Source organism: Bubalus kerabau, chromosome 14 (assembly GCF_029407905.1).
Source record: "Bubalus kerabau isolate K-KA32 ecotype Philippines breed swamp buffalo chromosome 14, PCC_UOA_SB_1v2, whole genome shotgun sequence".
Classification (NCBI taxonomy): domain Eukaryota; kingdom Metazoa; phylum Chordata; class Mammalia; order Artiodactyla; family Bovidae; genus Bubalus; species Bubalus kerabau.
In genome coordinates, this window is record NC_073637.1 from 25,355,510 (window position 1) to 25,382,295 (window position 26,786).

General features: G+C 40.9%; 1 protein-coding gene across 3 annotated transcripts in view; it reads right to left on the minus strand.

Annotated features, from left to right (window-relative positions):
- Positions 1-221: 221 nt before the first annotated feature.
- Positions 222-26,786, minus strand: part of PLAG1 (PLAG1 zinc finger) — a 52,018-nt gene continuing 25,453 nt past the window's right edge. For 2 of the 3 annotated variants that reach the window (XM_055546033.1, XM_055546034.1), the window contains exons 2-4: positions 12,105-12,203; positions 8,806-9,164; positions 222-8,299 (exon numbers count right to left, since the gene is read on the minus strand). In XM_055546033.1, coding sequence (XP_055402008.1) covers positions 7,042-8,299; positions 8,806-9,047 — 1,500 coding nt within the window. In that variant the 5' untranslated portion in view covers positions 9,048-9,164; positions 12,105-12,203 and the 3' untranslated portion in view covers positions 222-7,041. The remainder of the gene's footprint in view (positions 8,300-8,805; positions 9,165-12,104; positions 12,204-26,786) is intronic. The other variant, XM_055546035.1, reaches the window with a different exon arrangement.

Sequence of the window (26,786 nt, forward strand, 5' to 3'; positions counted from 1 at the left end):
TCTTATGGCCTCCAACTGATGAGATGAGGCCCACCCACATTATGGAGGGCAGTCTCTTTTATTTAAAGTCAGCTGACTATAAATGTTAATCACGTCTAACAAAGAACCTCCACAGCAACAGCTAGACCGGTGCTTGACTAGACCAGGCATCCAGTCTGGGCACCACAGCCAAGCCGAGTGGACACAGAAAATTAACCATCACACTAGTCAGGAGTCAAACATCTTCAGTAGACAGATTTATTATTGACCTCTGTGTTGAATAGAAAGCGGGTGAAGTTGAGACATTCTGGGCTTGGTTGTTTTTAGTTTTAGTCTGAAACAGCCAATATTTGATCATTTTTGATCTACAAAAAAGGGTAACTGGGTACAACTCAATACAGCATTTACACCTTCCACTGTTGTAATGATGGTGTCATTTTCATTCCAATGGTTCATCAGGAAACCAGCCTCTTTCTATAAAGCTGACTCCTTGGGAACAGCCCAGGACTTCGCATGAAGAGGTGCCTTCTGCTTAAGAAATGCTCATTTAAGGAAAAGTGGCAGCAAAAACTCAGGCTGTCTTTAGTCAGACTGAAGTTTTCCTCCCCTTAATGATAAATCATCAGTACTAACTTTTCATCTAACAAAAACCTGCATGAAGAAGTCTTTTAGCCCCACTGGATCTATGGTGCAATGCTTATGCTTAATGCTTTGCTTAAACTGCACTTCTAATTGCTTTTCCATAAGGGAGAATACACCTTAAGTGAATTAACCCCAAACATCCTTTTTCAGAGTATTCTGACTATAAAAAGCAATAGCATTTTCCCTTCTATAAATAGTCCTTGAAATATTTCATATGCGTGAATTTAAATAAAAATGTATGTAGTGTTAATGCTAAGAATTAACAAAGAAATGCTTTTAGATTTGCTGGAATTAGGTATGTGAAAAGAGGAACTGCCAAATGGGGAGTCACTGTGCATTTTCTTTACCTCTCTGAAGGTAGAGAACCTTAGGACAGGAAAGTCAAAGGTTAAGAAGCAATTTTTCCTATCATAATGAAAGAGGTGCTATGAGAAATCCAAAAAAATTTTTTTTCCTGCCACTGGTTCCTGGCCAGATTATTAACTGGATTTTCAGAATTAATCTCTTTCTTTCAAAGATGCATCACTGTTTAACTGATGAATTTGAGACGAAATGACATCTGTGAGCTCATTACTCTGGTCCAGGTGAATGATCAAGGGAGGATTTTCAGCAAAGTTTTAGACAAGTAGCCCAAAGAGAACGTCTAAAAGATAATTTACAGGACTGATGGACAGTAAGTGCCAAAGAAATACTTAATGCCAATTTTATCTCATATGAATAAAAACATGATTGATCTATACATTCTAACAGCCTTTGGGAGATTCTTTGTTTGAATTCTCACCTGGATTAAAGTTTTGATGCACAACATTTTGACTTTTTTATTTACAATTTCTATCCTTCCTTTCAAGGTACAAAAGTTTTAAGACAAAACAAAAGAAACCCTAGAACTTTACATTTCAACCAAGTATTGTCCTAGAGGCAGCTATTAGAATCTTATATTTATCAAATGAGAAAATATTTCAAATTCAAAGGGAAAAACTGTTATACCAAATAGAAATTTATCATCTGTTATAATTTCAGGAAGATCTACATTATCTAAAGCCATTCTATAATTTTTATTCATATATTTTTGTGGAGTTCACATATCTTTTTCTTACAGCAAACATAACACTGTAGGCCATGAGAAGCTGCAGTACTATTGTTTAATTAGCAGCAAATGAATATTTTATAACTGGGTAACTGGACAATAAATAGCCTGCTTCTTTGGATGTGGATGTTTAAAATGTAGTCTTGCTGCAGCTTCATAATGTGATTGCTATTTTACAGAGCTTATACACACACAGAAAATATGATCTTTGTCTATATTTTATACAAACACAACAGTAGTTTGTGAATACATTTTAAGTACATGATATACAGGATAAGCCACTTGATTTCCCGGTATCACAGAAGAGCGAATTTTAAATGCAATAAAAATATACAAAATGCAGCCTGGAATGCAGTTTCTCTTTTCTATTTTGACTCAAAACTTTATCATCAGAACATTTTTAGAGTACTAGTCCAAACACTTTTTCGTCAGCTAAAAATACAATTTCAGCAGTCCAGCTTATGTTCAGGCATGATGCAATCCATTTCCGAATGGATGCCCAGTTTTTGTTAAATTCAAAGGGCTGTTAGTAACGTACAGCATGTTCTTCACTCCACACCATATTATAAAGCCCATGTTTCTTTCCGAGTCACGGTCACCTTTGTGGACAAAGCTGGGTTTGTTCTGGTATAACATTTGCACGTCCAAGGTTTCCTTTTGCAAGTGCACATGAATACATTGTGGTGGGTGGTGTAAAAGTCTTGTTAAAGACAAATGAAGTCACAGTATAAAAATATATTGTACACCTTTACACCTAATGTAGTCCTTTTTTTTTTCCTATGGATAAAAAAAAAATACGACTGAACGAGACAGAGAAGTCTGTAGCACCATGAAGAGTTGTATCCCAAGTTACATTAGCAGCATGATCCGACAGAATATTGAAGGAGTGTTTCTGAGAAGATACACATTCATTCTGGGTCATATGTACCACTGAAGCTTATACAATGAAGTGTTTTACACATTAGCAATAGTTCTGTCCTTTCTAAGCTAGGTAACTTAATCAAAAGACACTGCCTTCCAACCTCAGAGGTTGACAATATTGCAGAAGGGCCGGGGGTGATAGGAACGTGCCTTGCCCGTTGTGGGTGGTATCATTTGGATGTATAAGAAAGGATCCATTTGGATGGATCAGAAAGGAGCTCTGCATGGGTTCTCAGCACAGAGCTACACAACACAGCTTAACATGGATCTATGGGATCACCACAGACTATCTGTGTGATTGACATGGTTGCTGACACAGTGTGAGAAAAATAAGACAAGGTCTCAATGTAGGCACTCATTTCTCAGAGGTAACAGTCTGCCATTGCTAATGAAGAATACATGACATCTAAAAGATCTCCTCCAATGTCGCCTGGATCTCAGTAGGCTGGAAGCAACTTGGGTGAATATTTTTTTTTTGTATTTTAACTTACATACTGGGAAGACAGTGTGTTTTGAGACACGTAAACCTTTTAAAAAAATAAACCATTGTAAAACCTTATGAAAAGACACACTGATTCTGTGCAATATAGCAAATTGATAAGAAAACACTGTAAAACTGTACCTGTTTAAAATACCGTCTACCATTCTTGAACACAAAGCATTATACATCAAAGGCCTATATATCTATCCTCTAATGGCACTTGAAACAAATTATAATAAGTCTTAAAATAAAAGGCATAACCTATAAGAAAGTTTTTCTGTAAAGGTTTAGATTCGTTTTGAAAGTGCTATATCTTGTAATATGTGTAGTATAGAGGTTGACCAAGCTCTATTTTTTAAAAAAATATTGGCCTATATACGTGTATTGCTTACTAGATGAATAATCCTGAAAATATGTACTCTTTAACATTCATTATTAGCTTAATAAAGCAGTCAGCTCTGGCTCATGTTTTCAGTCAGTATATGGTTTTTAAAAACCGCTACTGTCCAAATTAACACAATATATCACTATGTTGCACAAGTGACTAAGAAGAATAAAACACAAGCAACACATCGGCAAAAATACATAGTTTGGAAGAAACACCTACATGAAATTAACAAGCTGCACAAAGAGTAGCGCGTGATCAGTCAGGACATGAACAACGGAACTTGGTAACAGGGTTTTAAGATGCATGTTGTAGCAGTGACCAGTAGCTATCAAGGTGATGTTCGGGTCCATCCGCGGAGAATATTGCTTATAGTGTCAGTATCCTTCCATGCTCGTGCTTCGGTATCTGGTGACATTAATTTGTACAAACACGTGGAAGGTCAAACCGAATGAGGTTCAATATCTTGTCTGAGGTCCAAATTCTAAACTGAAATATTTTTACTTAATAACAATCCCTTTATAAAAAAAAAAAGAAAAACCCAAGCAAAGGCACTACTAGAAATTTCGAGGATAATGATTCTGGCCACTGGAGAATAAAAACAGAATTGGCAATCATTATTTTTAATCACATCCCGTTGACATCAAAAGTGTCAATTTTCTTTTTAAGGAAAAAAAAAAAAAAGGGCCAGTTCGGTGTTACAGCCTTGTCAGACCATTGTGCAATTAAAATAAAATGAGTCTACCTCATGCTTAATAGAGATTCTCTCAAAGGGGGTTTAGTGACCACTATAGTCAGTTTAAAAAATGAATGAGCAGAATTCCCTCTTACTTGGAAGTGTGATTTAAAGTCTGTGGGAAAGCAACAGGCAAAGGGGTGTGTACACGTGAAAATAGAGTCCACAATTTCAGCCCTGGTGCCCTGGAAGGTATGCTGGGCGAGAATTAGGCTAAAAATATATATATATATACACCTACATGGCGCCATTCCCCATTTCCAAAATGCTTTATTTAATAAATCCTGGTACTCCCTTTTTACTTTTTTATTAGCAGTGAAATACAGCCCACAAAAAGGCCAACATCTCAGTTCGTTCATCTGACTTCTCTTTAAGCAAATTTTAGACAAAAATAAAGTAGTGCTTCCACACTTGTGATTTGTGATTTCTATTTAAAAACAGGTTTTCTATTCATTTGTGCTCTGTCACCAATATTTTTTTTCTTTTTGCTTTTCCTCTCGACGGTGATTAAAGCAATATTGAACATTAATCATTCAACTAATGATTTAAGTAAGCATCTGTTTCATAGAAACTAAAGCGGGCAGCAACACAGCAGAGCTAAAAGCCTACTTTGAGAGCAAACAGTCTCCTAGGCAAATGCTCAGGAGCAGTTTGAAAAATTTTTAAATGTATTTCCTTATTAACATATATAATTTTAATGCCTTTGGAACACACTTTTTTAATAAAATGTTACTTTTAATAATAAAATTTAAATACATACGTATAAAAACTACTGCTCCTGGGATTTAAAAAAACAAAAACAAATAGGAGCATGATAAAAATACTGGAGCCAAAGCTCCGTACGAGAGCAACTCTGATTCTATGAAGTGCGATACACGTGTGTGTACATATATATAATATATAGTGAAACCCCCATTTACATTATTACAATTTACATCTCTCCACAAATTATACTACTCCCCAATAGTTTAAATAATGTATTATATTCAGTAATCTGCACTCATCTTTAGAACTTCTTGGTAAACATGGAAATCCGCAGTGATAGCTGGCCCTGTCAAAGGGAAGAGAAGCTTCCACACAGGGCTCATGAGTGCTCAGAAATATTTTTTTTTTAAAGAGATATATACTCTTCTATAAACCCTCCCTCCTCAAACCCACCCCGACAGACAGGGTCCCCAAATAAGGTGTTAACAAGTGCTTAATAAGATATGTTTCTTAGGTTGACGCCCCAACCGATTATTAGAAAAATAGAATAATAGTTTGACCTTTGAGAAAATGTGCTGGTTGTCAAGTGAGGAAAGCCTGTAATAACTACTGTATTCACTGAACACCACGCTCTTGTTATTTTTCACATCACCTAAGACAGTGCTTGTTTTACTGTGCTCTTCCCCCTCTGTCTGCAAATTCAGCTTCTTTGTGACGTTCCTCCCACCTTCCCAGGGACTTGTAAACGTGGGGTTTACTGTATATACTTTTAGTCACTTAAATTTTGTGATCTTTCCTCAAATAGTTTTCGAATGCATTTAACTTTAAAGTCTCTGTCCAAAAACAGCAGGGAAAAAAGAATTAACACTGAATGAAAAAAAAAAACAACAAAAAAAAAACTGAATGAGAAAGATACCACAGTGCGGGGGATGGTGGTGGTTGGCGAGCCGGGTTGTTCTGTTTTCCGCTTTTGGCGCTCAGGGAGAGAAAACAGAATCAAAGGGAGCAAGAGTGATGTAAGTGATATGCTGTGACTTGACCCCTCATTTCCACCCTGGCAACCGGGGACGTGGTCCCCAGACGAGTCCCTAGCAGAGTGGCAGGCCTCACACTGGTCTCTCTGCCTGGGGTCTCTCACCCTAGAAGATGGGACAGCCCCACCCCTGGGATAAGCACACCTGTGTTCCCCAACAGCTGTGGACTCTGGACCAATTGTGCAGTGAGAAGCCAAGGGAAGTGGCTGGCTGTCCTCGACCTACCCTCTGGCCATCAAAGATGGAGAAGATGAAAGAGACGCACCTAAAGACTGACGCTGAAGACTCTTGACGCCATAGACTATTAGCATGAATGCAAGAAAGACAGCAACAAGGATAAAACGTGGCAAATATCCTGTGTACTAATTTAAGGCCAACTCTTAAGTAACATGGACTGCCGTGTCACCTTCCTAGGGGGTGTCTGTTTGCTACAAATACTGGTGCGCTTTGTGTCTAGGCTTGTTTTTCTTATATGTGCATAAAAAAGACAGCAAACATTTGAGCCAGACAATAGCAAGTCTTCAAAATACACTGACCTGAAATTATGGTTATATCTAAGAAACATATGCTATGTCCCCAGACTGGATTCTAAATTCATTTGAAGCATTTCCTTATTAATCCATTTAGAGGCTAGTAAAATTTTTTAAACTCTCAGGTCATTCATGTACGTTTTAGAAAACTTACTGAAGCAAAATATTTTTAAGGAGCCAAATGTCAAAAGGTAGAGCCATTGATCTCAGACAAAAATGCAAAGTTTAAGATCTAACAGTAAGTCAGAACATGGGATTTGTAAGACTTGACTGCTAAATGGCTTTCCTATGTGAGAAATCGTCTTAAAATATGACAGTTGGCAGTGAATCAGGACAAAATACCCAGGTAAACATAGCTGAACACAAATGGTTCTGTAGCTCATTTAAAAAGCTAGTTTCTATTTTATACTGGCTTAATGAAAATTGGTACTATACAGAAGCAGAAACTGTGATACTGTCTTAAAGTAGGCACTACAACCAGAACGGTCAGCTAAGGCAGGGCTGCACATACGTTTCGGCCATCGATGCGCACGGTGGGACTCTACTGGAAAGCCTGGTGGAAACGGGGCAGGGTTGTGCTCGTGCTCAGACTACTGGTGAAGGCTGCGGACAGCGAGTGCAGAGAGCCCAGCCCTATGGTGCTGGCAGGATCCGGCAGGTCCTGGCTCTGCGGGGGGAGCTGAGACACCGAAGAGTGTGCCTCCTCCTGGGAGTAGCTCATCCCCAGGCTCCCCACCGAGATCGGGTTGTAGGGAGGGCCGTTTAATGGTATGAAATTGAACAGCTGAGAGAAATCCAATGCTGGTGTGTTCAGGGGGTCACTGATGGAGATGGAGCTTTTGGACAGGGAGAGGTCCCCCGTGCTGTCCTCCAGGGACCCGAGCTGCGGCTCCAACCCCAGTTTGGACGAGGACGCTGGAGAGTCCTGGGAGGAGGAGGGCACGCCGCCCTGCAGCTCCATCAGGTAGCTCTCAATCTCCCCCTTCAAGGGCTGTTCTTTTTCGGGAATAGAGATGGCGTATGAGGTAGAACTGAACGGGTACTTGAAGGAAAGGTGGTGGGAGGGGTGGACAGCATCCATGTCTATGGGGCACGTCATGCCCAAAGGCAGGGTGGTGATCATCTGGTGGGCAGAGCCCGAGCTCTGCACAGACTGGAACGGAGTGTTGTAGAGGTTCAGCTGCAGGGTGCTGGGGAACGGCTTGGACAGCAGCTCGCTGGAGGGCAGCGACATCACCGGGAGGAGCTCGTCCTTGATGGGCACCGACACGTTGCAGGTGAAGGGATCCAGGAAGTCCACGGGCTCCGTCTTGACCTTCAGGAGCTCCTGGTTGTGGCTCTTCTTCATGTGCCGCGTCAGGTGGTCCTTGCGCCCGAACCTCTGAGCGCAGTACTGGCAGAGGAAGTCCTTCCTTCCCGTGTGCACCACCATGTGTCGGCGGACGTCCTTGCGCGTGTAGAAGCGGCGGTCGCAGTGCTCGCATGGGTGCTTCTTCTCCTTCACGCCGCCCGCCGACTTGCCCGCGTGCGACTTCAGGTGCTCTAGCAGCACGCCGGTGCTCTCGAACGTCTGCAGGCACACTTTGCAGGTGAGGTCGCCGCTCGTGGCTGCGTGCAGGGCCAGGTGCCGCTTGAAGCCCAGCTTGGTGTTGTAGCTCTTGCCGCACTCTTCGCACTTGAACGTCTCTTTGTTGGGGTCGTGCGTGTGCAGGTGGTTCTTCAGGTGATCCTTCCGGTGAAACATTTTCTCGCAATAGTTACACTTGTGGGTTTTCTCGGGAGAGTGCGTAGCCATGTGCCTTGAACACAGACATATTCTGTCAGCATCATGGTAAGAACGGCTTGGCCTCCCTGTTCAAAAGGAAGCTAAGCTGCTAGGCTAACACAGACCTGCCCTACTCACCGACACTCTCTAACTCACTACCCGTCTGTTACAAAGGGTACACACCTAAACACCGCAGACCTGGAACCATCTAAGTCGCCACTTTAGTTCTCTCTGGTTTTTAGTGACTGCAAATGCAACTGAGCAAGACAGAATATACTCACGTTAACGTCCATACCCTTCTCTTGCAATTTCTTTGTACAAACGGACATTCTACTCTTGTTTAAGCATTGCATTAAAAAAGATCCAAAAGCACTAACACACAAAAGTCTGTGACTTAGAATGCTAAAACGTCTAATCTACTTAAACATTTCTCTCTGCAAGTCAGCGGAAAGAGGTGGATACAAATATATACGTTAACAATGGCTTCAAATAGCCAACATAATAGAAAATAGAATCTGAAAGACAAATAGAGTTTAATACCTTTGTAATTTGTACTTAGAAACAAAGGCTTTCGTGCAGTCTTGTTGTATGCACTTGTAGGGCCTCTCTCCTGTGTGAGAGTAGGAGTGCACCTTTAATTTCTCAACACTGTTAAAGGCCTTGTCACACAGTTGGCAAGGAAAGTTTTTTCTTGGTTTGGTTTCACCACGCTTACGTTTCCCTGAAGGGACTTTCTGGGTATCTCTTACTTCTGACAAATCACCAGGAATGACAGTGGCCATCGCAGCCTAAAGCAGGCCTTCTTGTTGGACACTTGGGAACTGCCCAACTCCACTAAATGATTTAGCTTTAGGTGGCTTCTCAAGTTTCATGTGGTCGTAAAAGAAAGCAAAAAGGGACTGGAAAAAAAAATAAGAAACAACTAGTTTGTAACTAGATTTAATTTTTAAAAGTTTTACTTGCTATGTGATGCTTTTGAATTAAAAAAGAAAGAAGAAACCATAAAATGGATTCAGCTGGTCTAATGTAATATCTTTAGGCTTCTTTTATATTTGTCAAAATACATATTAAGGCATTGCTCAGAATGAACAGTTCACAGATCCCCTGAGATCCCACCTGACAAACGTCGTACTCAGGGAGAGCAGCAGGGAACCCTCGGGAATCATCAAGACGTGACGCTGTAAGTAGCATCATTAAAGCTTCACTTTTTACAAGGACCCAGAGAACATAAATCTCGCTGAGAACATAAAAATGTTTCCACGTATGTTTTAATGTCTAAAAATCCTCTTAATTTGTGCGAAGCAGCTCTAGCCACAATTTGTGTTGTAGAAAAATATAGATAATCAGCCAAAAACTCTTTTAGGCACCTTGTGAACCACTCAGTCCAGGGAAGGAGTTCTTAAGACAAGAGACACCAGAGGCCTGAAAGAGTTGAACTCAGTGCCCAAGGTGAAAATCAATTCTTTACATCAGTGTCATCACACGAAGAGGGGTTTCTGACTCAAGAGTAGAAATGACTTGTCTTCAGGACAAATATGCATTCTTGAGGTGGTGAAACGTTTTGGTGTTATGTTAGGTGAGGGTCACGGCTCCCTGTCTCTTGGGTGGAAGCAATGATTTGGCTGAAGTAATTTTCCCCACTGTCTTTCACGTCATAGAAGAAGATGCTGTTCATGGAGCACCCAGGGAGAGCGGATGACCAGATATAGGGGGCTAGTCTCTGACACACCTGTGACCTGTGAGAGTGGTAAGCACAATACTTGTGCAGCGGTACATCAGTGTGGAGGAATCAGTTTGAAAAAGGTGGGTCAGAGTTTCAACTCATTATCAGTGCTTTGAGAAAGAAAGAATGAAATGTATATTGTGTATGGCAAAGAGCATGTCTACTTAAAAACTTACATTGATTGAAAACTTTGAAAACTTGTGGACAAGAGATAGTAAATATTATCAACTGTATTTCTCAGAGGAAGAAACCAGCTCCTCAAAGATCCATTTGATATTAAAAAGGTAAACGATTCCTCAAGTTCATGAATGCTAGTTTTTAGCAGGGTACTATATTTCTAAGAGACACAGAACTGATAATACCGGCAACCTCTTTCAAAAAGATCTGACTTTAAATTGAAAATTGGCAGGTGGCTAAATGTTATCAACTACTGATTAACTGGATTTCTCATCCTATTATATATTCAAAAAGCAATGAAAACCAGTTTCTTTCTATCACTTGTGTTTTGGCATCAGACTGACACTTGCCCTCATGAAAAGTGGATGGATTTAACCTATATTTTTGTAAAATTAAGTGTACATTGCAATTGACCCTATTGTATTTTTAATGTAAAGACTGTCCCTAAACAGGCAAAATACAGCAATCATCTGCTCGTGTGACTAAAGAGTAAAGCATGGATGTTGAGTTAATCGGTGTCTGAGTCACACAGCCTTTCTTCTTCAGCAGGCAGACACATCAAGGCTTTCCTTCACGCCTAAGTTTCCTCTGCAGTTTAAAAGTGACATTAACACTTTTTTCACACAACAGCAGGGTACAAATTCAAGTCCCCACATACTGTGGAATTATGTGAGAAATAAATATCAAAAGATAATGGAAAATAACCCACATATTTTCAAGCACAATGTGACCGTTACCAAGAAAGACCTTAGACTTGGTCATCAAAAGCCTCAAGAAGGTAAAAAGACTGAAAAAACACAGAGGGTTACTGCAGAGAAGAGAGCATTTGTACCCAGCTGTTATGTGAAAACTGGATAAATCTTAATTACATTGAATTAGTGCACAGTACTTTTTGGGTAGACTATATCCTTCTACTTTTCTATGTATTAATTCTATTAATTTTTAAGAGTTTGCTATTTTGAGAAACTTCAACTAAAAATTATCTTAATTTATCTACTTAAAAATTGTAATATGTATTAGAACTATATGTAACTCTGTTCTGTATTTTCCAAGTCTCCTGTATATGTTATCATACTTTTCATAATTTAAAAAATAAAAAAAAAATTTTTTTAAGTGACATTAACACAATTAATGCAACTGACATCACTATTGCTAACACAATGTGTTCCCTCTGGTTTTAGATTTTTCTGAATCTCAACGGCTTGTTCTTTCCCTGTTATATTTTCATTCAAGACACAGCTTCTCTGCCTCTCTCAGAAATATCTAAACAGCTATTCTGCTGTAACCAGTAAAGACAATGTAAGTTGGTATACAGCATTCTGCCAAAGCAGGAAAAGAGAGTAATGTTGACTTCCTAACATGATGCTTTTGTGCATCTATTTAGAATGGTGTGGGAAACAAGCTGTTAAATTTTGCAACTGTTAAGTCAACATGGAATACAAAGTATCTAAAACCCCATGTATAAGTAATATCTGAAAATATTTCATAGACTGGTCATATTTTGCCATTATCATGTTAGAAGAACCCAACTATAATTGGGCCGAGAATTCCAGTTGAGAAAAACAGTTTTTAAGTTATTGAAAAGAATGTACTAAAACTGCATCATGATGCAGCAAACAATTGATCCTATGAAAATTGGTGACACTTAATATGGAGTAACACAAGAATTCTGTTATCTTTGGATGTACAGACTGAGCAATGAAGAATTGCATATTTCAAATATTACACTTTTCTAAGACCAGCTGAAATTTTTTCATGGCTAACAATATCATTTAACTCAATATACTTCAAAATTTAAATTACTTACAGTGCATTTAAAAACTATAGGATAAAGTTGTGACTCAACATTGTATAAAAATCCAAATTTATAATATGCATATCAACCAAATACTTCAAAGATACATGCATAGAACTGTAGTGATTTTTGTTCAATGCATACCTGATGATGGATGGATGAAGCCTCAGACCTTGATCTTAGCCAGTCCCATTGACTCTTCGTGGAAGAGAGTGGAATCCAGTCCTTCCCATTTTGGCCAACCTATGAAACAAAAAATAAGCATGGACTACACTCTAAACGGAACCAGTCCGTAAGTGATGGAAAACACGGGATCAGAGAATGGCGATTTCATGACACATGCTTTTTCATTCAGTACTCGGCTGAAGAGTCATGCATTAATTTTTACCAGTTGCAAATCTTTATTAGTTCTGAGCACATTTACATGACCAAATTAAGGCAGAAATGAAAAGTAAGACAGTATTACCTAGATAAATGGCATCTCGTGATGCTGAATGACCCCACACTTTTCCCCAAATTCAATTTTTTAATCCTAACTTGCCTATTCAGAGAAATGCCTGTTAGGGTGACTGTAAACCAAATGGATCAAATTTTCATGAAGCTAAACACTACTCAAGAACAGACAAGCTCGGTTCTCTCTTGGGGACAGCGCACCAGCAGCCTGAGCTCAGAACAGCGGGCTCCCTGAGGAGAGCACCTCCCAAGCGCACACTGCCCATGCTTGTGCAACATAGGCTTCTACGCTATATGTGTATTACCTGCAATAGCCCCCACTTTATTTCCCAGGATGCTGCAAGCGCTGCTGACATGTGGCAATAACCTTGCACTCCTTAGATTTCAAAAGCATGCAAGGGAAGTTAAATATAGGTTTCCTACAGGAGAAGGGGTATTTTAAGAGATCGATGTTGAAAAACCTTAAAATATCTTAAAAATGCCTATTAGAAGCAAGATCCTTAGTAGACTAAGAAGACACATTAAAAAAAATCTGCTGATAATTCCTGATTGTACAAGTAAATGTGAAAAGAACAAATAGCAGAAATGGTCAAAGAGAAGGGGAAAAAAAGTAGACAGTACAGGGCACAGAGAAATAAGTAAATCCCAAATGGTTTAAAGATAACAATTCAGAAATCATGATTATGCGAAACTGAGGAGAATATAAATCCAATACTTGAAACAAAATAAGCTTCTCCGATGACAGGTTAAATGACAATAACTTTACTTAACATTTGAAGTGAAGTGAAGTGAAGTGAAGTGAAGTGAAAGTCACTCAGTTGTGTCCAACTCTGCGACCCCACTGACTGTAGCCCATCAGGTTCCTCTGTCCATGGGATTCTCCAGGCAAGAATACTGGAGTGGGTTGCCATTTCCTTCTCCAGGGGATCTTCCCGACCCAGGAATTGAACCTGAGTCTCCTGCATTGCAGGCAGATTCTTTACTGACTGAGCTCAGGGAAGCCCTAACATTCTAAACACACATTTAATTAATTTCCCCTGAAATCAAATTTTCACATTAAGAATTTGATGATCTGTAGATACAATATTTAATAGAGGGCATTCAAGCATCAATACAAAAATACTACAGGTATATGTGAAAGCAGTATTCTCATAGTTTAAAAGACAAGAGAAGACAAAAATTTAGACTAATAAAGGATGCTCAACAAAGTTAAAGCAAAGGCTCCATTTTTTGGTAAAGCACAGAACATGCATAAATGGAAGAACTGAATTCTGCACTTCAAAACTGCAAAATGATGAATAAACTTGGTGAATACTTACTTGCCCAGGGCACATACTGGGTTTTTGGTAGGGTAATTAAGAATATGAAAGCCTGTGTTGCACGTTATGCTAGTTCATAATATAAATACTTTACACAGTGGAGGGTGTTTTCATCTCTATTACCTCCCTGGAACTCAATGGGTCTGAGAGGCAGATGCTTTTATCACTATGTCCATTTTAAAGTGAGAGGCCCAGAGAAGCTGAACATCTTGACAGCATGTATGTGGTCAAGAAGGGGCCAGTGTCCTATGTTGGTCTTATTCTACTGCTTTGTAGAAGGGCAGGCTGGCAAACCAATGTGCAAGTGGATAAATCCTCTGATTACACTTAAAAGGCATGAAGAAATAGGAGATGGTCCTCTTTTCTCTATTAGAGCTGCCAATATGACCCCCAAACAGACACACCTTTAAGATTTAAAAAGCTTGTTTTAAATAATGACAGTTTGTAAAGTAAATTTAAGGTAATTTAAATAGCAGTTAAAGTAACAAGTAGCATATCTGTCTCAGTAGATAATGATTTATAGGTAGAAACAAAAATCTAAAACCAAAGTAGCCTAGTGAACAACAATTTTTCTTCCTTTTTTCCCCAACCAATATAAGTTTTACTGCATCTCAAATACGTTCATAAAATTTTTATTTATGCTTATTGTTCAATGGCGTTTGTAATAAAGAAAAAATCCTTTAGAGTCAAAATAATTCAGTACAGTTTAAAATTACATCTATTTTGATTTGAAATGTTACAATAGTCTACAAATTACTCCACTTACATATTTTACACCCTGAAATAAAATAACAGACATCATTTTCATTCATTTTATCACAAAACATAATTCCAAAGTCATGGTTAATTTCCCTGAATTCAGCCTAATTATTTTGAGTTCTTATGACAGGCTAATTATTTCCTCAAACAAAGGAAACCAGAAGCTGTTTAGAGTTTATAACTATTTGGCTTGGCATAATAAACATAAATATATAGTTTCCATTCATGGATTCCTAACTAAAATGCCAACTAAAATTACCTGTGTATTCTCTTTTATACTGTTAAGAAAGTCTTTAAAAAAGCATTATGACTGAAAAGTCTGCAATGAAATTCGCACTCCAGTTTTTCTTTTTTACATATCAAAGATGGGTTACCATGCTTTTCCAAATAATTACAAAGTTCTTTGTCTTGATCTAAAGAATCATAGAGCAAGGTAGAAAACATACATATACCTATTTTAAATTACCCTAAGATGAAGTAACACTCTTCAGAATACCTGCCCAGTTTTTGCTGGTACCAGAACAGATGTTATTTTTCCTAGGGCGACTTTGCATACACAAAAACAATAATTAAAGAGAATATAGTGTGTGCGTGCACATACACAGGTTTATTATCTCCCTGCGTTTTACAATCTGAAATGGTGACTCATGCAGAAAAATAACAAGCGAAATGAATCATACATCAGAGGGTCTACTAAAATGAATTCCTATGAGGATGCTGACAAAAGAAAAAGCTTGAATTAAAACTATTTCTGTACTTTGTACTTTAAGTTTCACAGTTCTGATAGTTGTTTCTCTGAGAGCTGTGAATTTTGACAACACTTACCTGCATCGATAACTCTTTCATATTTAAGCTAGAAGTCACGCATATACTTTGCTAATTAAGGGCAAAAGCTATCATAATCAAAGTTTCAGTCTCCTTTATGCTAATCATAAAACCCATTAGTAAACAATTAAGAAAATGTCAACATTTGCTTAAAACATGTTTTTTATGTATAGTAAACAGGTGGGTTGGAAAAGGAAATTTACTAGTAATTAATAATTTATATGTATAAAACACGATAAAGCTTTGAATAATGTGAAAGAAATTACTAACATGATAACATAATTGAAGTCAATTCTGAGGGGCAACAGCATACTTAGAACACTTCTTTGATACGGTATGATAATGGCCAAATTTTTACAGCATTTGGTTTTTGCAGGTCTGCAAAATCCCTTATTAAGAATAATAACTTATCTTGTATGTATAAAAACCTAAAACAGAAGTAAAAATAGACTGTAGGCAGCATTGGGGCAGGAGCTGTATTAGTTATATTCAGTGTTGTTTCCCATAAAAGGAAGTAAAATTTTTGTTGAGTGAATGAAAATAATTAAAGCAAGACAAGTGCTTTCCAGCAAGGAAGTGAACTTACAGGCTCAACCCCCATAGTAGACACAGGACAGAATGCATGTATCTAAATTCAAGTAAAAAATAATACAGTGTGGATATAATTTGGTCCAATAAACTAAACTTAAGCCACTAGAAAGGGACTTTCTAAACAGCTATTTGTAAGGCCTTAGATTAAAACAACAGTGAAGTGAAGAGAAGTGAAAGTTGCTCAGTTGTGTCCGACTCTTTGCGGAATTCTCCAGGCCAGAATACTGGAGTGGGTAACCTTTCCCTTCTCCAGGGGATCTTCCCAACCCAAGGGACTGAACCCAGTAACTGCAGTTCAAACCTGTCTGAAATACTCCTTTTGTTTCATAGAACAAACATTCTCTGACTGACTTTACTGTTAAGGAATCACTTAGTATAAGTGTATAATATCAGTTTGGTCCCCATTTATTCCTTTTTTTTTTTTTTCTTTTTCTTTTTCTTTTTTTTTTTTTTGCACCCCATTCATTCCTAAAGCAAATTTTTAAAGTGAAGACATGCTTGGAGCCTGCGTCCGTGCCTAGCATGGACCAGGAAGGATGGCTAGATGGTTAGGCGGTTAGAGAATCTGCGATGCCAGAGGACAGGATGGAGCAGGGCACATGCCCAGAAGCAGGAGACACAGCAGTGAGCAGGGCTGCGCCTGACCTGGCCTGCCAAGTTGTAACCAGGTACCCAAATGTCTCATTTTACACCCGGAATACTGATAATCACAGAACTAATCTTCCTATCTTTGATGTCGTTAATGAAAATCCTTCAACTATGAGGACGCCTTTTTGGAATTGCTTTATGTGGTATTTTCAACTTTTGAGCAATTCATTAAAAAACGGTTCTAGGACAGCCCTTCTGAAATTTACCACGCGATGTAGCCCTACAGTATTTTGAAAGACTTTAACATTTAATATACAAATACTGAAAGCCGACAGAGAAGTGAAAGGAATTGCAGACCTATTTGTGCTTAAGAACCAAGAGGAAAAAGTCAACGGATTCCAAAGTGGCATCAACAAACTCCGATGTCAGTTCTCTCCTCTGCACAATGAGGATGTTCCTTTTGGGGCCACCTTGAACTTAGGTGTGGGCTGTTTATTTCATTTTCTAGAGTCCCCAGAAGAAAGAATAGATAGCTGGATGAATAAAACAAACTTATCCAAATAAATTTTATCTTTCAATTCAGAAATGTCTTCCTTGGTTAATTTATTTGGTTGTATGTGTGTATGTGTGCTTAGTTGCTCAGTCGTGTCCGACTCTTTGTGACCCCATGGACTGTAGCCCACCAGGCTCCTCTATCCATGGGCTTTCCCAGGCAAGAATACTGGAGTGGGTGGCCGTTCCCTCCTCCAGGGGATCTTCCCCACTCAGGGATTGAACTTGGGTCTCCTGTACTGCAGGCAGATTCTTCACCATTTGGCCACCAGGGAAGCCCTTTTTTTTAATGGTTGTATATTCATATCAAAATTAAAAAAAAAAAAAAAAAAAAAACTAAAAACTACAGATGGGTGCTATGTTAGAGCATTTTCACTTTCTTCATCTAGACAATTAGTATTTGCAAACAGGAAATGAGCACAGAATGATGCAAAAGAGAAGCAAAGATGCCAGAGAAAGAGCGAGAGAGAGCAAAAAATCTCAAGTACACCTGAATATAGAGTTAAGATTACTTAATCACAATTTTATTTCTAGAGGTTCTCTTTTCTTTCTTTTTTTTTGCATAAAGCATTCCCAAAATACTGGTGCTCAGGCTAGGATTATAAAGCAGGCTTCACAGGTCAGCTCAATCTGAAAACTGCACGTGTCTCAAATTGGGATGACTTGTTTCTCTGTTTTTCTTACCACTGACCCCTTAAATTCCTAGGGCAACAAGAAAAATGCTGGACACCAACTATAAAAATGTTCACACTGAAGAACCCTGAACATTTGGAGGGCTGCCTCCGTGCATAGATGGTTAACAGCCAATGCTATTAAAATGACAAATACAGCATCACCCAGGCTTCGAGTCTGACCTCCCCAAGCACGCACACTGAATCTGTCTATATGTTCAGAACGAGTACACATTACAACAAAAGGGGTAAGGAAACACAGTTTCGCTAAGTTACAAAAGCTCATGCAGAGAATTAGTTTTAAGCCATCTCAAAGTCGGGTGCGCTGTGGATGTCAGCTTATGTTGCGGTACACAGTAAGGCACAGATGTTGTGAAGTGTGACCAAACAGCAAAAACACAAAGGAACCCACACCCAGAAAGTTTCCACCTGTGCCCTCACCCTGTCCTCCCTGTGTCTGTGTGACTGTCTGGGGGCAAAAACACTTCGATTGATTCCTACCAAGTTGAAGGTGAATGGGATTTGTTCTAGGCAAGCCTGCTAAGCCAGGGGCGGCCGCTGCCCCTGCCACCAGAGGACCCCTGCCCTCCCCCAGCTGTCACAATTAGAAGAGACCTGATAATTGGATTCCTTGACCAGTTTTACTTGAGACAGGGTGAACTTTTTTCAGAATGAAGCTTTTCAGAACACTATGTCTCTGAGATTCTTATGTCTAACATGGAGGGTCAAGTCCTTGTTGAAGTGACCTGTTTCTCCCCTGGGACTGTAAATTCATCTGCAGGGAGACCACAGGTCACCCCCTCCACATCCCTGGCACAATGCCAGATGCTGGATGAACATGCATGGACCACACTTGAGTCCCTTTAAGGAACTTCAGGAATCAAAGCAAGCAGGTGAACATGTTGTGGGGCTCCTGAAATTTCAAGTGAGTTTCAAAGCAAGCTGAGAAGACAAGCCCCACAGGAGGAAGATGTTAGTCCCGCGCTGGGGTCGAGACCCAGTGAGCATTTGCAGCCGTTGGGAAGCCATGGATGTGGGAAGCTGTGGAGATGTGGGCACATCCCCTCGAGGTCACCCTGTGGGTGACCCAACGGGCAGGGAGGCACCCCTGGGCGGCACTTGGTTGGCCTGGACTTTTAGAACATTTCTGCTGTTGAATGTTCAGCTCCATAGCTCTGTGAGCACATGCAACCTGTCTCCACTGTGATTTACTGTTGGGAAATGAATGGTTTTATGGGAAAGAAAAAGGAACCAGGTAAAATTTAAAACCCTTAACAGAGGATGTTCTTCATGTGATCTTCAACGGGGGGGATGATGTTGAAAATGTCAGAGGTAATTTTTGACCAGTTACAGACTAAGAGAAATGAGAAGGGAGAGAATCTGTGTGAACAGAGTTGGCTAAGTAAAAGAAATGAAAAAAATTTTCTTTTTCTAATTGCTCCAAAACAGCTTCATTCAAAGCAAGTGTAAACGTTACAATGAAATAGAAAGAGGAAAAAAAAAAATCCATAACCTGTAACACTAGAAAACCATTAACATCTTTATATATAACTAAAAATATTTACAACATAGGAACAGCTATAAGTTTATTCTGACTTGATTTTTGTGCTGAGATTGGGGCATTTCAGCCAGATCAGTTTGTGGGCCTTTCATCTGATCAGAGCTCCTTCCCTGTGAACTGTCAGACCCTGCCTGGCCCTCGGCCTCTGGCCGTGTCCCTCTTTCCCAGGCATGGCCCGCCTGCTGTTGGTGGAGTTCGGGTGACTCGAGCCCATCCTCTGGCACTCGGCATGGCCATCTGTGTCCTTCCCATCCCAGGGCTGAGGGTCCAGGCCCCTAAACCTCCATCCTGTATTCAAGGTCTTGCTGACAAGACTTACCTGGTACCAAATCCACATGTGCCTGGATTTCCAAGTATGGCTATACTGTGATTTGAGCCACTGAGCTGCCCCTACAGGCTGCAGACTCTAGCAGCCTGACTGTGTCCTCTTTCCAAGGTCAGCGAACTGTTGCTGTTCCACCGGGATCCTTATTCTAGCATCTGCTGCATCCCACCTGGCAGGGCCAGCCCTGTCCCCACCTGCTCGGAGGTACCCGGACCCTTCCCAGTGGACAGAAAGAGATACAGTGGAAACTCTGGGCAAGACTTGGAGGAGGAAGAGTTCATCTGCAGGCTATTTGGGGAATGTGGACAAATAAGCTTTTACAGCAGCTCTGCGTTTCGTGCACGAGACAGGGGAAAAATTGCTCGTTGCCAGGATTCCGATCCTTCTGTGAGACCGTAACTATTAATGAGGTCCTGATGAGCACGATACATTTTGATGGACCTAAGAATAGTAAGTGGCATGCTTATTATGTGGCAGGCTTTCCAAAGCTTTTAATGTCGTATCTTCTATTATGAAGAAACTGGAATAAGTAATCACTTGGAAAGCCATGCCATATAATGATAAAAGCCACCTACCGGGGGCTCTGCTCCCAAGTCTAGCAAGGCAACCTTATTAATAGACCGTCACAGAGTGAGGCATTCTGGGTGCCAGATACGGCCAACACACCACCAAGAGGCGACCTAAAAAGAAAAGAAGAGTTAGTCTCAAGTTCCAAAAGTCACACCAGCTTGGCTAATGGCACATGAACCACAGTGCTGTTCTTATTCATTACCACTTATTCATATCTTGATACTTTAGTGGGAAATCTAGCTCAGAATCTGTTAGGAACAAATGTGAATCAAAGAAAAATATTTACAGTACATGGAAAAATGAAAAGTAAACCAATCAATATGCCTTGACTCATGCACTTTCCCCTTGAACCACCATGAAATTATCTAGGTTGTTCATGTTTTTAATTCAGTAAAAGAGTCCGCGTTTACTGTTGTTTCTCAGACTTGCTGCTTATTTTCTTCATTTACTTTCTAAACACATGCACTATTTTTGCTGTAACACGTTTTTGAGAAAAACCTTTAGGGGTGTGTATTTTGTTCCGAACAACAGGTGAGGCAGAAATCCCGACGGATGAGTGTTTCCTTGTGGGCTGTGTGTTCTCGGGGAGGGGGAGGTGTGTGGGTTGAGGACGGTGTGCAAACCTAGAGCACCCCCAAAGTGGAGGCGGAACAAGGACAACTGGCACCCAGCCGCTGAGCTGGTCTTCAGATAAGGCCGTCACTGGTTCTAAGGTGAATTCGCAGGTGGAGAGTTCATCGTCAACAAAAAGAAAACCCCAAATGAACTCTGAAGCCTCTACTGTGAATCTTGTCCTCAGCTTCGTTATACCATGCAGGTGATGGAGACCTATGTCTGTGGTGCTGACTACCGGAGAAAGAGGCACCACGAGCTCCATGCAGAAACCATCTGCTTCACTGCCCTGGACCAGGGGTCAGCGTGCAACCATACATAAGGCCGTATTAGCATGACAGATTGACAGCAGAGACATTATACGGTGTAAACTAGGAACACAGAGGGTCAGAAAAGGAGAAGACTACTACAGGCTTGTGCTTGAAGAATGTACAATAAAGAAGAAGAAAAGTGGTGTGGGGAGCACGCTGATAAGCCAGGACTTGGCACCAGTGCAGGTTACATGCAGGCCAAGGTGACCCCTGGCTGCAGTGGGGTGTAGTCATGGATATCATAAGGGTTCAGATGAGAAAAGTGCAGTGATGTCCGAGGCTGGGGGCTCTCACACCCATGTACTGTGACAAGAAGCAAGTGTGAGACAGGTAAGGGATCCACGGCTCTGAGAACAAGTACCAGGGAGATGGGGTGGATGCGGCGAGCAAAACCAGTGGGGGGAGGACAAGGGGCAGGGAGTGCTTGTCCCATGGGCTGCGGAGGACTGTGCTGGACGAGCACAGAGCTGAAAACCAGCAAGAAGAAGCTTTTCCAGAGAGAGGCCACCCATGTGCCCGACAGTATCAACATAGGAGGTGAAGGGAAGGTGGACAGACAGCCTCCTGACACAATGATAGGATGAAACTGGCCTTCTGTGGTGGGTGGGGGCAATCAGGCAGAGCTTCGAGAAGGAAAAGGTGGCAAAACCCACAAAAAGACAGGACTGCGAAGAGTTCCAGAACCACCCTGCACTCGTGTGCAGAGTTCACCACTTAGGAATGATGGCATCAAGCTTCAGCAAGAAAGAAGGTGGACCAGGGAGTGAGGAGACTGGGGCCAGGAGTGGGCTCCCCTCAATCTGGGTGCCAGCAGAGGGACAGGGAGTGACCTCCAGAGAAGACAGACTTCTTTTCAGAGCTTTGTACTGGAAGAGGAGAAAAATGGTAGGGCAGTGGCTGGTGGCCGTCAGGTGCCTGGCAGGAGAGACAGGAGCGAGCTGGGGTATTGAGGATAGAGAGGCGGGAGGGCAGGGGCAGAAGACAAGGCAAAACTGTGCCCGAAAAAACAGACAGGTTTTCATCTAAGGTGATTACAGATGTGGGAGAGACACACACTAGTCCTGCAAGTTGTTTGGTAAAAGGGGTAAGGGGTGTGAGGAGCTGGCTTAACTTGGTCAGTGTCAGCAGAGCCAAGCAAGAGGGTGGTGTGGGTGTTTAGGATGGGGGAGGAGCAGGGTGCCCAGCCTGGGGACAGTGGCCAAGGTTAGAGTGATGCTGTGGCGGACAAGAAGGGGGTGTCTAGAGGCATCCCTGAGGCTTTTATATAAACAAACAAAACCTGCCATAAAAATTAAAAATTTCTTAAATAAGATACAAGGACGTGATGGACAGCATAGGCAGTATAACCAATATTTTATAATTAATCTGAAATGGATTATAATCTATAAAAATATTGAATCACAAATTGTATTCCTTAACATAACATTGTAAATCAACTATACTTCAAAAAAGAATTTAAAGATCAATTTAAAAAATTAAGTTTCTTAGCTATTGCTGTTGGGAGTGTAAATTGTTGAAGCTTTTCTGGAATATGTTGTAGAAATAGGTACTCAGAGCCTTTTAAGTGTCCATGTATGCTGATCTGATAAATAATTTCTAAAAATGTAAGGAGAAAAACCAAGAAATAAAGATTTAAGTATAAGCATGTTCAAAGCATATTTTAAGAATAAAAGTTTAAAAAAGAATAAATTGATAATGTCTAATAAAAGGGGTTAGCAGGATATGTCTATGTGATAAAATAGTCAGCCATTAAAAACAATGAATCACATGATTAAGCACCAATATAATGCTAATAATTTTTAAAAGCAGGACACAGAATACACTGTGATTCCAATTTTCTGAAGTACACACTTAGAACTACTCCTCCCCACTCACCTCACAATACCCTTAAATGTCCCTTGCTAAGTTATTTTAAAAAATTAGCAAGATATAGACTTTATATTCTTCTGTATTTTACAAATGTCTTACTTTTACAATTAAAAAAAATAATTTTACCTCCCCACCAAAAAAAGCTTTTTCAGATAATGATGCTGGGAAAAAAAAGAACTTGTATCCATACCTCATTCCATATACAAGTAGACCATGGACACAAACGTAAAACCTAAACCTATAAAAATTCTGTGAGGAAACAGGATAAAGATTTTGTGACATTCAGTAAGTCAAAAACTTTTTGGCTACAACACTAAAAGCACAACCCATAAAGCAACAAATTTATTAATTAGACTCCATCAAACTTTAAAACTGCTCTTCCAAAAGACAATGTAAAGAGAATGGAAAGACAAGCCACAAGAAGACTGGAAGAACTCTGCAAAGAATGTATGTGATAAAGAACCTGTATTCAGGATATACAGAGAACTTCTGAAACTCAACAATAACAAAAGCCAATCAAAAAAAGGGCAATGTTTGAACGGACGTTTTAGCAATGAAGACATATGGATGACAAATAAGCACATTAAAACATGCACACCATCACTGGATCATGCTGCTAAGTCACTTCAGTCGTGTCCGATTCTGTGAGACCCCAGAGATGGCAGCTCACCAGGCTCCCCTGGCTCTGGGATTCTCCAGGCAAGAACACTGGAGTGGGTTGCCATTTCCTTCTCCAATGCATGAAAGGGAAAAGTGAAAGTGAAGTTGCTCAGTCGTGTCCAACTCCTAGCGACCCCATGGACTGCAGCCTACCAGGCTCCTCTGTCCATGGGATTTTCCAGGCAAGAGTACTGGAGTGGGGTGCCATTGCCTTCTCCGACTGGATCATAAGGGAAATGCAAATCATACCACAAGGACACACTGCTGTCTACACACTAGAATGACTACAATTAAAAAAAAAAACAACTGACCATCTGACTGCATCAAGTGCTGGTAGGACTCACACCACTGGCCGGAAGGTAGAAATGTACAATCACTTTTAACAAGTTTGGCAGTTTCTTAAAAAGTTAAATATGTGCCCATCATGTGACACAGCCATTTCACACCTACGTGTGTACCCAAGAGACAAGAAAACATATTTCTGTATGAAAATTTGAAAGTGGATATTCAGAGCAGTCCTGTTTGTCAAAGTGAAAAACTAGATAAAACCCAAATGCCCATCAGTGTGTGAATGGGTAAACAAGCTGTAGTAGGTTCAAACAATGAACTAATCACCAGCAATGAGAAGGAATAGAGTACTGATACACACAGTAACAGGATGAACCACAACATAATCAGGCTGAGTCAAAGAAGTCAGGCAGAAACACAGGGGCATGTTACATGATTCCATTTACACACCATTCTAGGAAATGCAAGGCCATCTACAGTGACAGGAAACAGCTCGGCGGTTACTGGGACGGGATGGGGCAGCAGCATTCACAAAAGGACATGAGCAAAGCTTTGGGAATGACAGTCATTCTCCCTCTGGTGTCTGCGCTGCTGGTTTCATGGCTGCATCCCCGATGTCACCACCTGGCAAACCATGCACCTTAGATGCATGCCGTTTACTAGACACCGATTATACTTCAGCGCTGCTGCTGCTGCTCAGTTGCTCAGTCGTGTCCGACTTTGTGACCCCGTGGACTGCAGCCCGCCAGGCTCCTCTGTCCATGGGATTCTCCAGGCAAGAATACTGGAGTGGGTTGCCATTTCCTCCTCCAGGGGATCTTCCCGACCCAGGGATGGAACCTATGTCTCTTGCATCTCCTGCATCAGCAGGTGGATTCTTTACCACTACTGCCACCTAAAGCTAATAAAAGAAGGTAAGTTTTCATACTGAGAGAAACTTAAAATTGATGAGTCTCAGAAATAAATCATCATATGAATTTGCTGGAGTCTGCACAAAAAAACCCCTCTACTTTTCTGTGAAATGATAAATTCATCAACTAAATTCTTCATAAGGGTTATGACTCAAAATGACTAAAATCCTTCCTTCCCATTCAGAGAGGGTAAAAGAAAAAAAAAAGATGAGCGGGATCCTGGGCTGACTGTTAGAGTCACATTCAGTCCTTACTAGAAAGGATAAGATGTCCGGGCCGTTTTCAGAGCAACATTCTCAGCTGTCGCCCTTGGAGGAAGCCAGCGAGGTTCACCTGTTTCTTGCACGCTGGCTGGCACATCATACTCGGTGATTTAGAGGCTCCGGGAATACACTCTGCCTGGAACTGAGACCGACACACAATAAATAGTCTGGGGCAGGTTCCATTTATCAAATACCAAAGAAGCACTTGGTGGAGAGCCGCAATTCAGCCTGGGGACAGATCTTCTAAATATATTAATTAGCAGTAACCTTAAAAAGAAAGAAGTGTCATGCTGACTGAGAGGCCTGCCTTTGATTAACTAAAAAAATAATAAAGTAACAGTTGAGCCAAGACAATCAAAGAATTAGTAGGTTATCAGTCAAGCACGGGCAGGTAGGGGGTCAGGAACAGCATGGTGGGTCTGGGTGACTTCAGGCAATTTGCTTTTTGTAGCCAAGAGAGAAAGACAGGAGGAAGCTGGAGATGGTGGAGGAGTCCTGTATGGGAGCTGGACATTTTAAATTATCTCCTAATTTAAAATTATCCTAAATGTGGGTGTCTGTATAACATGTTCCCTCCCATCCCACTCCCATCCCCACACACAGTTTTAAATCATTCAACAAACAGCCAACCTCTGTGTGCTTGTCTGAAACAGAATTTTCCTATCAGTTGTTTTAGGTTAGCACGTTTTCTTTTAAAGAAATGTGATCTTCCTTACTTAGAAACTCAGGCCATTGCAGTGTTTGCTGATAGGTATCAATAATTAACAAAAAGGGGTTTACACCCATCGGTATGAAGCCTGAGGGTCCTCTCCCCTGAAGCCCCAGTCAGGACCTGGGGGGCTCCTTCCGTACACCCGGCCCCCCACACTCTGATAAGGACTGAGTGACCAGGGCTGTGTGTTTCCGTCACCGTGACCAGTGCAGTCTGACGATCCATCGTCTTCACGATGCTCCTTCGGAACTCTGACTTGGAGAGGGCCTCAAAACACAGACTCTTACCCGGGTTCAGGGCCAAGAGAGTGGGGACCAGAGGCACAGGCCCCAATTTCTGAGAGTCAGAACCAGGTCTGATCCTGCTTGACCCTTTTCTAAGGGCAGGAAGGGACCATGCAGGCCTGTGAGCATTATCATGGGGACATACCTAGATCTCTAGTGGGGTTTCTCAGGGCTCAAGGTCCCAAAGTCCCCTATTCGGTGGGTGACTCAGGATTAAGTGCTGACCCCAAATGGCTGGATGTGTGCTTAAAGAAGAGAGTTCATTTTTTTTCTCCCTCTTTACTGGCACAGGCTCCTATATAGAATCAGAGCTAACAGAATCTCTGAAGGACAGGCAGGGCAGAACTATGTGTGAAGAAGTGTTCGGTCACATGTGGTGTGAGATGCATATGAAAACTGATACCTGTTGAAACAGCTTATTTTTGATCGTCTCTTCTAACTGTGGTAAAAGATTATAACACATCTGTGAAAACAGTAAGATTACTACAAACCAGAGAAAACACCTACTTTATCCAGGTGCACACTAAACCCAAATTCCTCACTGTGATGCTGTGACATGGAAACGCCTTGGTCACACAGCATCTTGAATTTGTCCCCTCCCCACAGTCTCCTGAAACTGAAGCGGGCTTGGCAAGGGTTTGTGAACTGAATGGCATCTTGCACAGCCAGGCTAGTGGAGGGATTAGGGACAGAGGGAAGGAG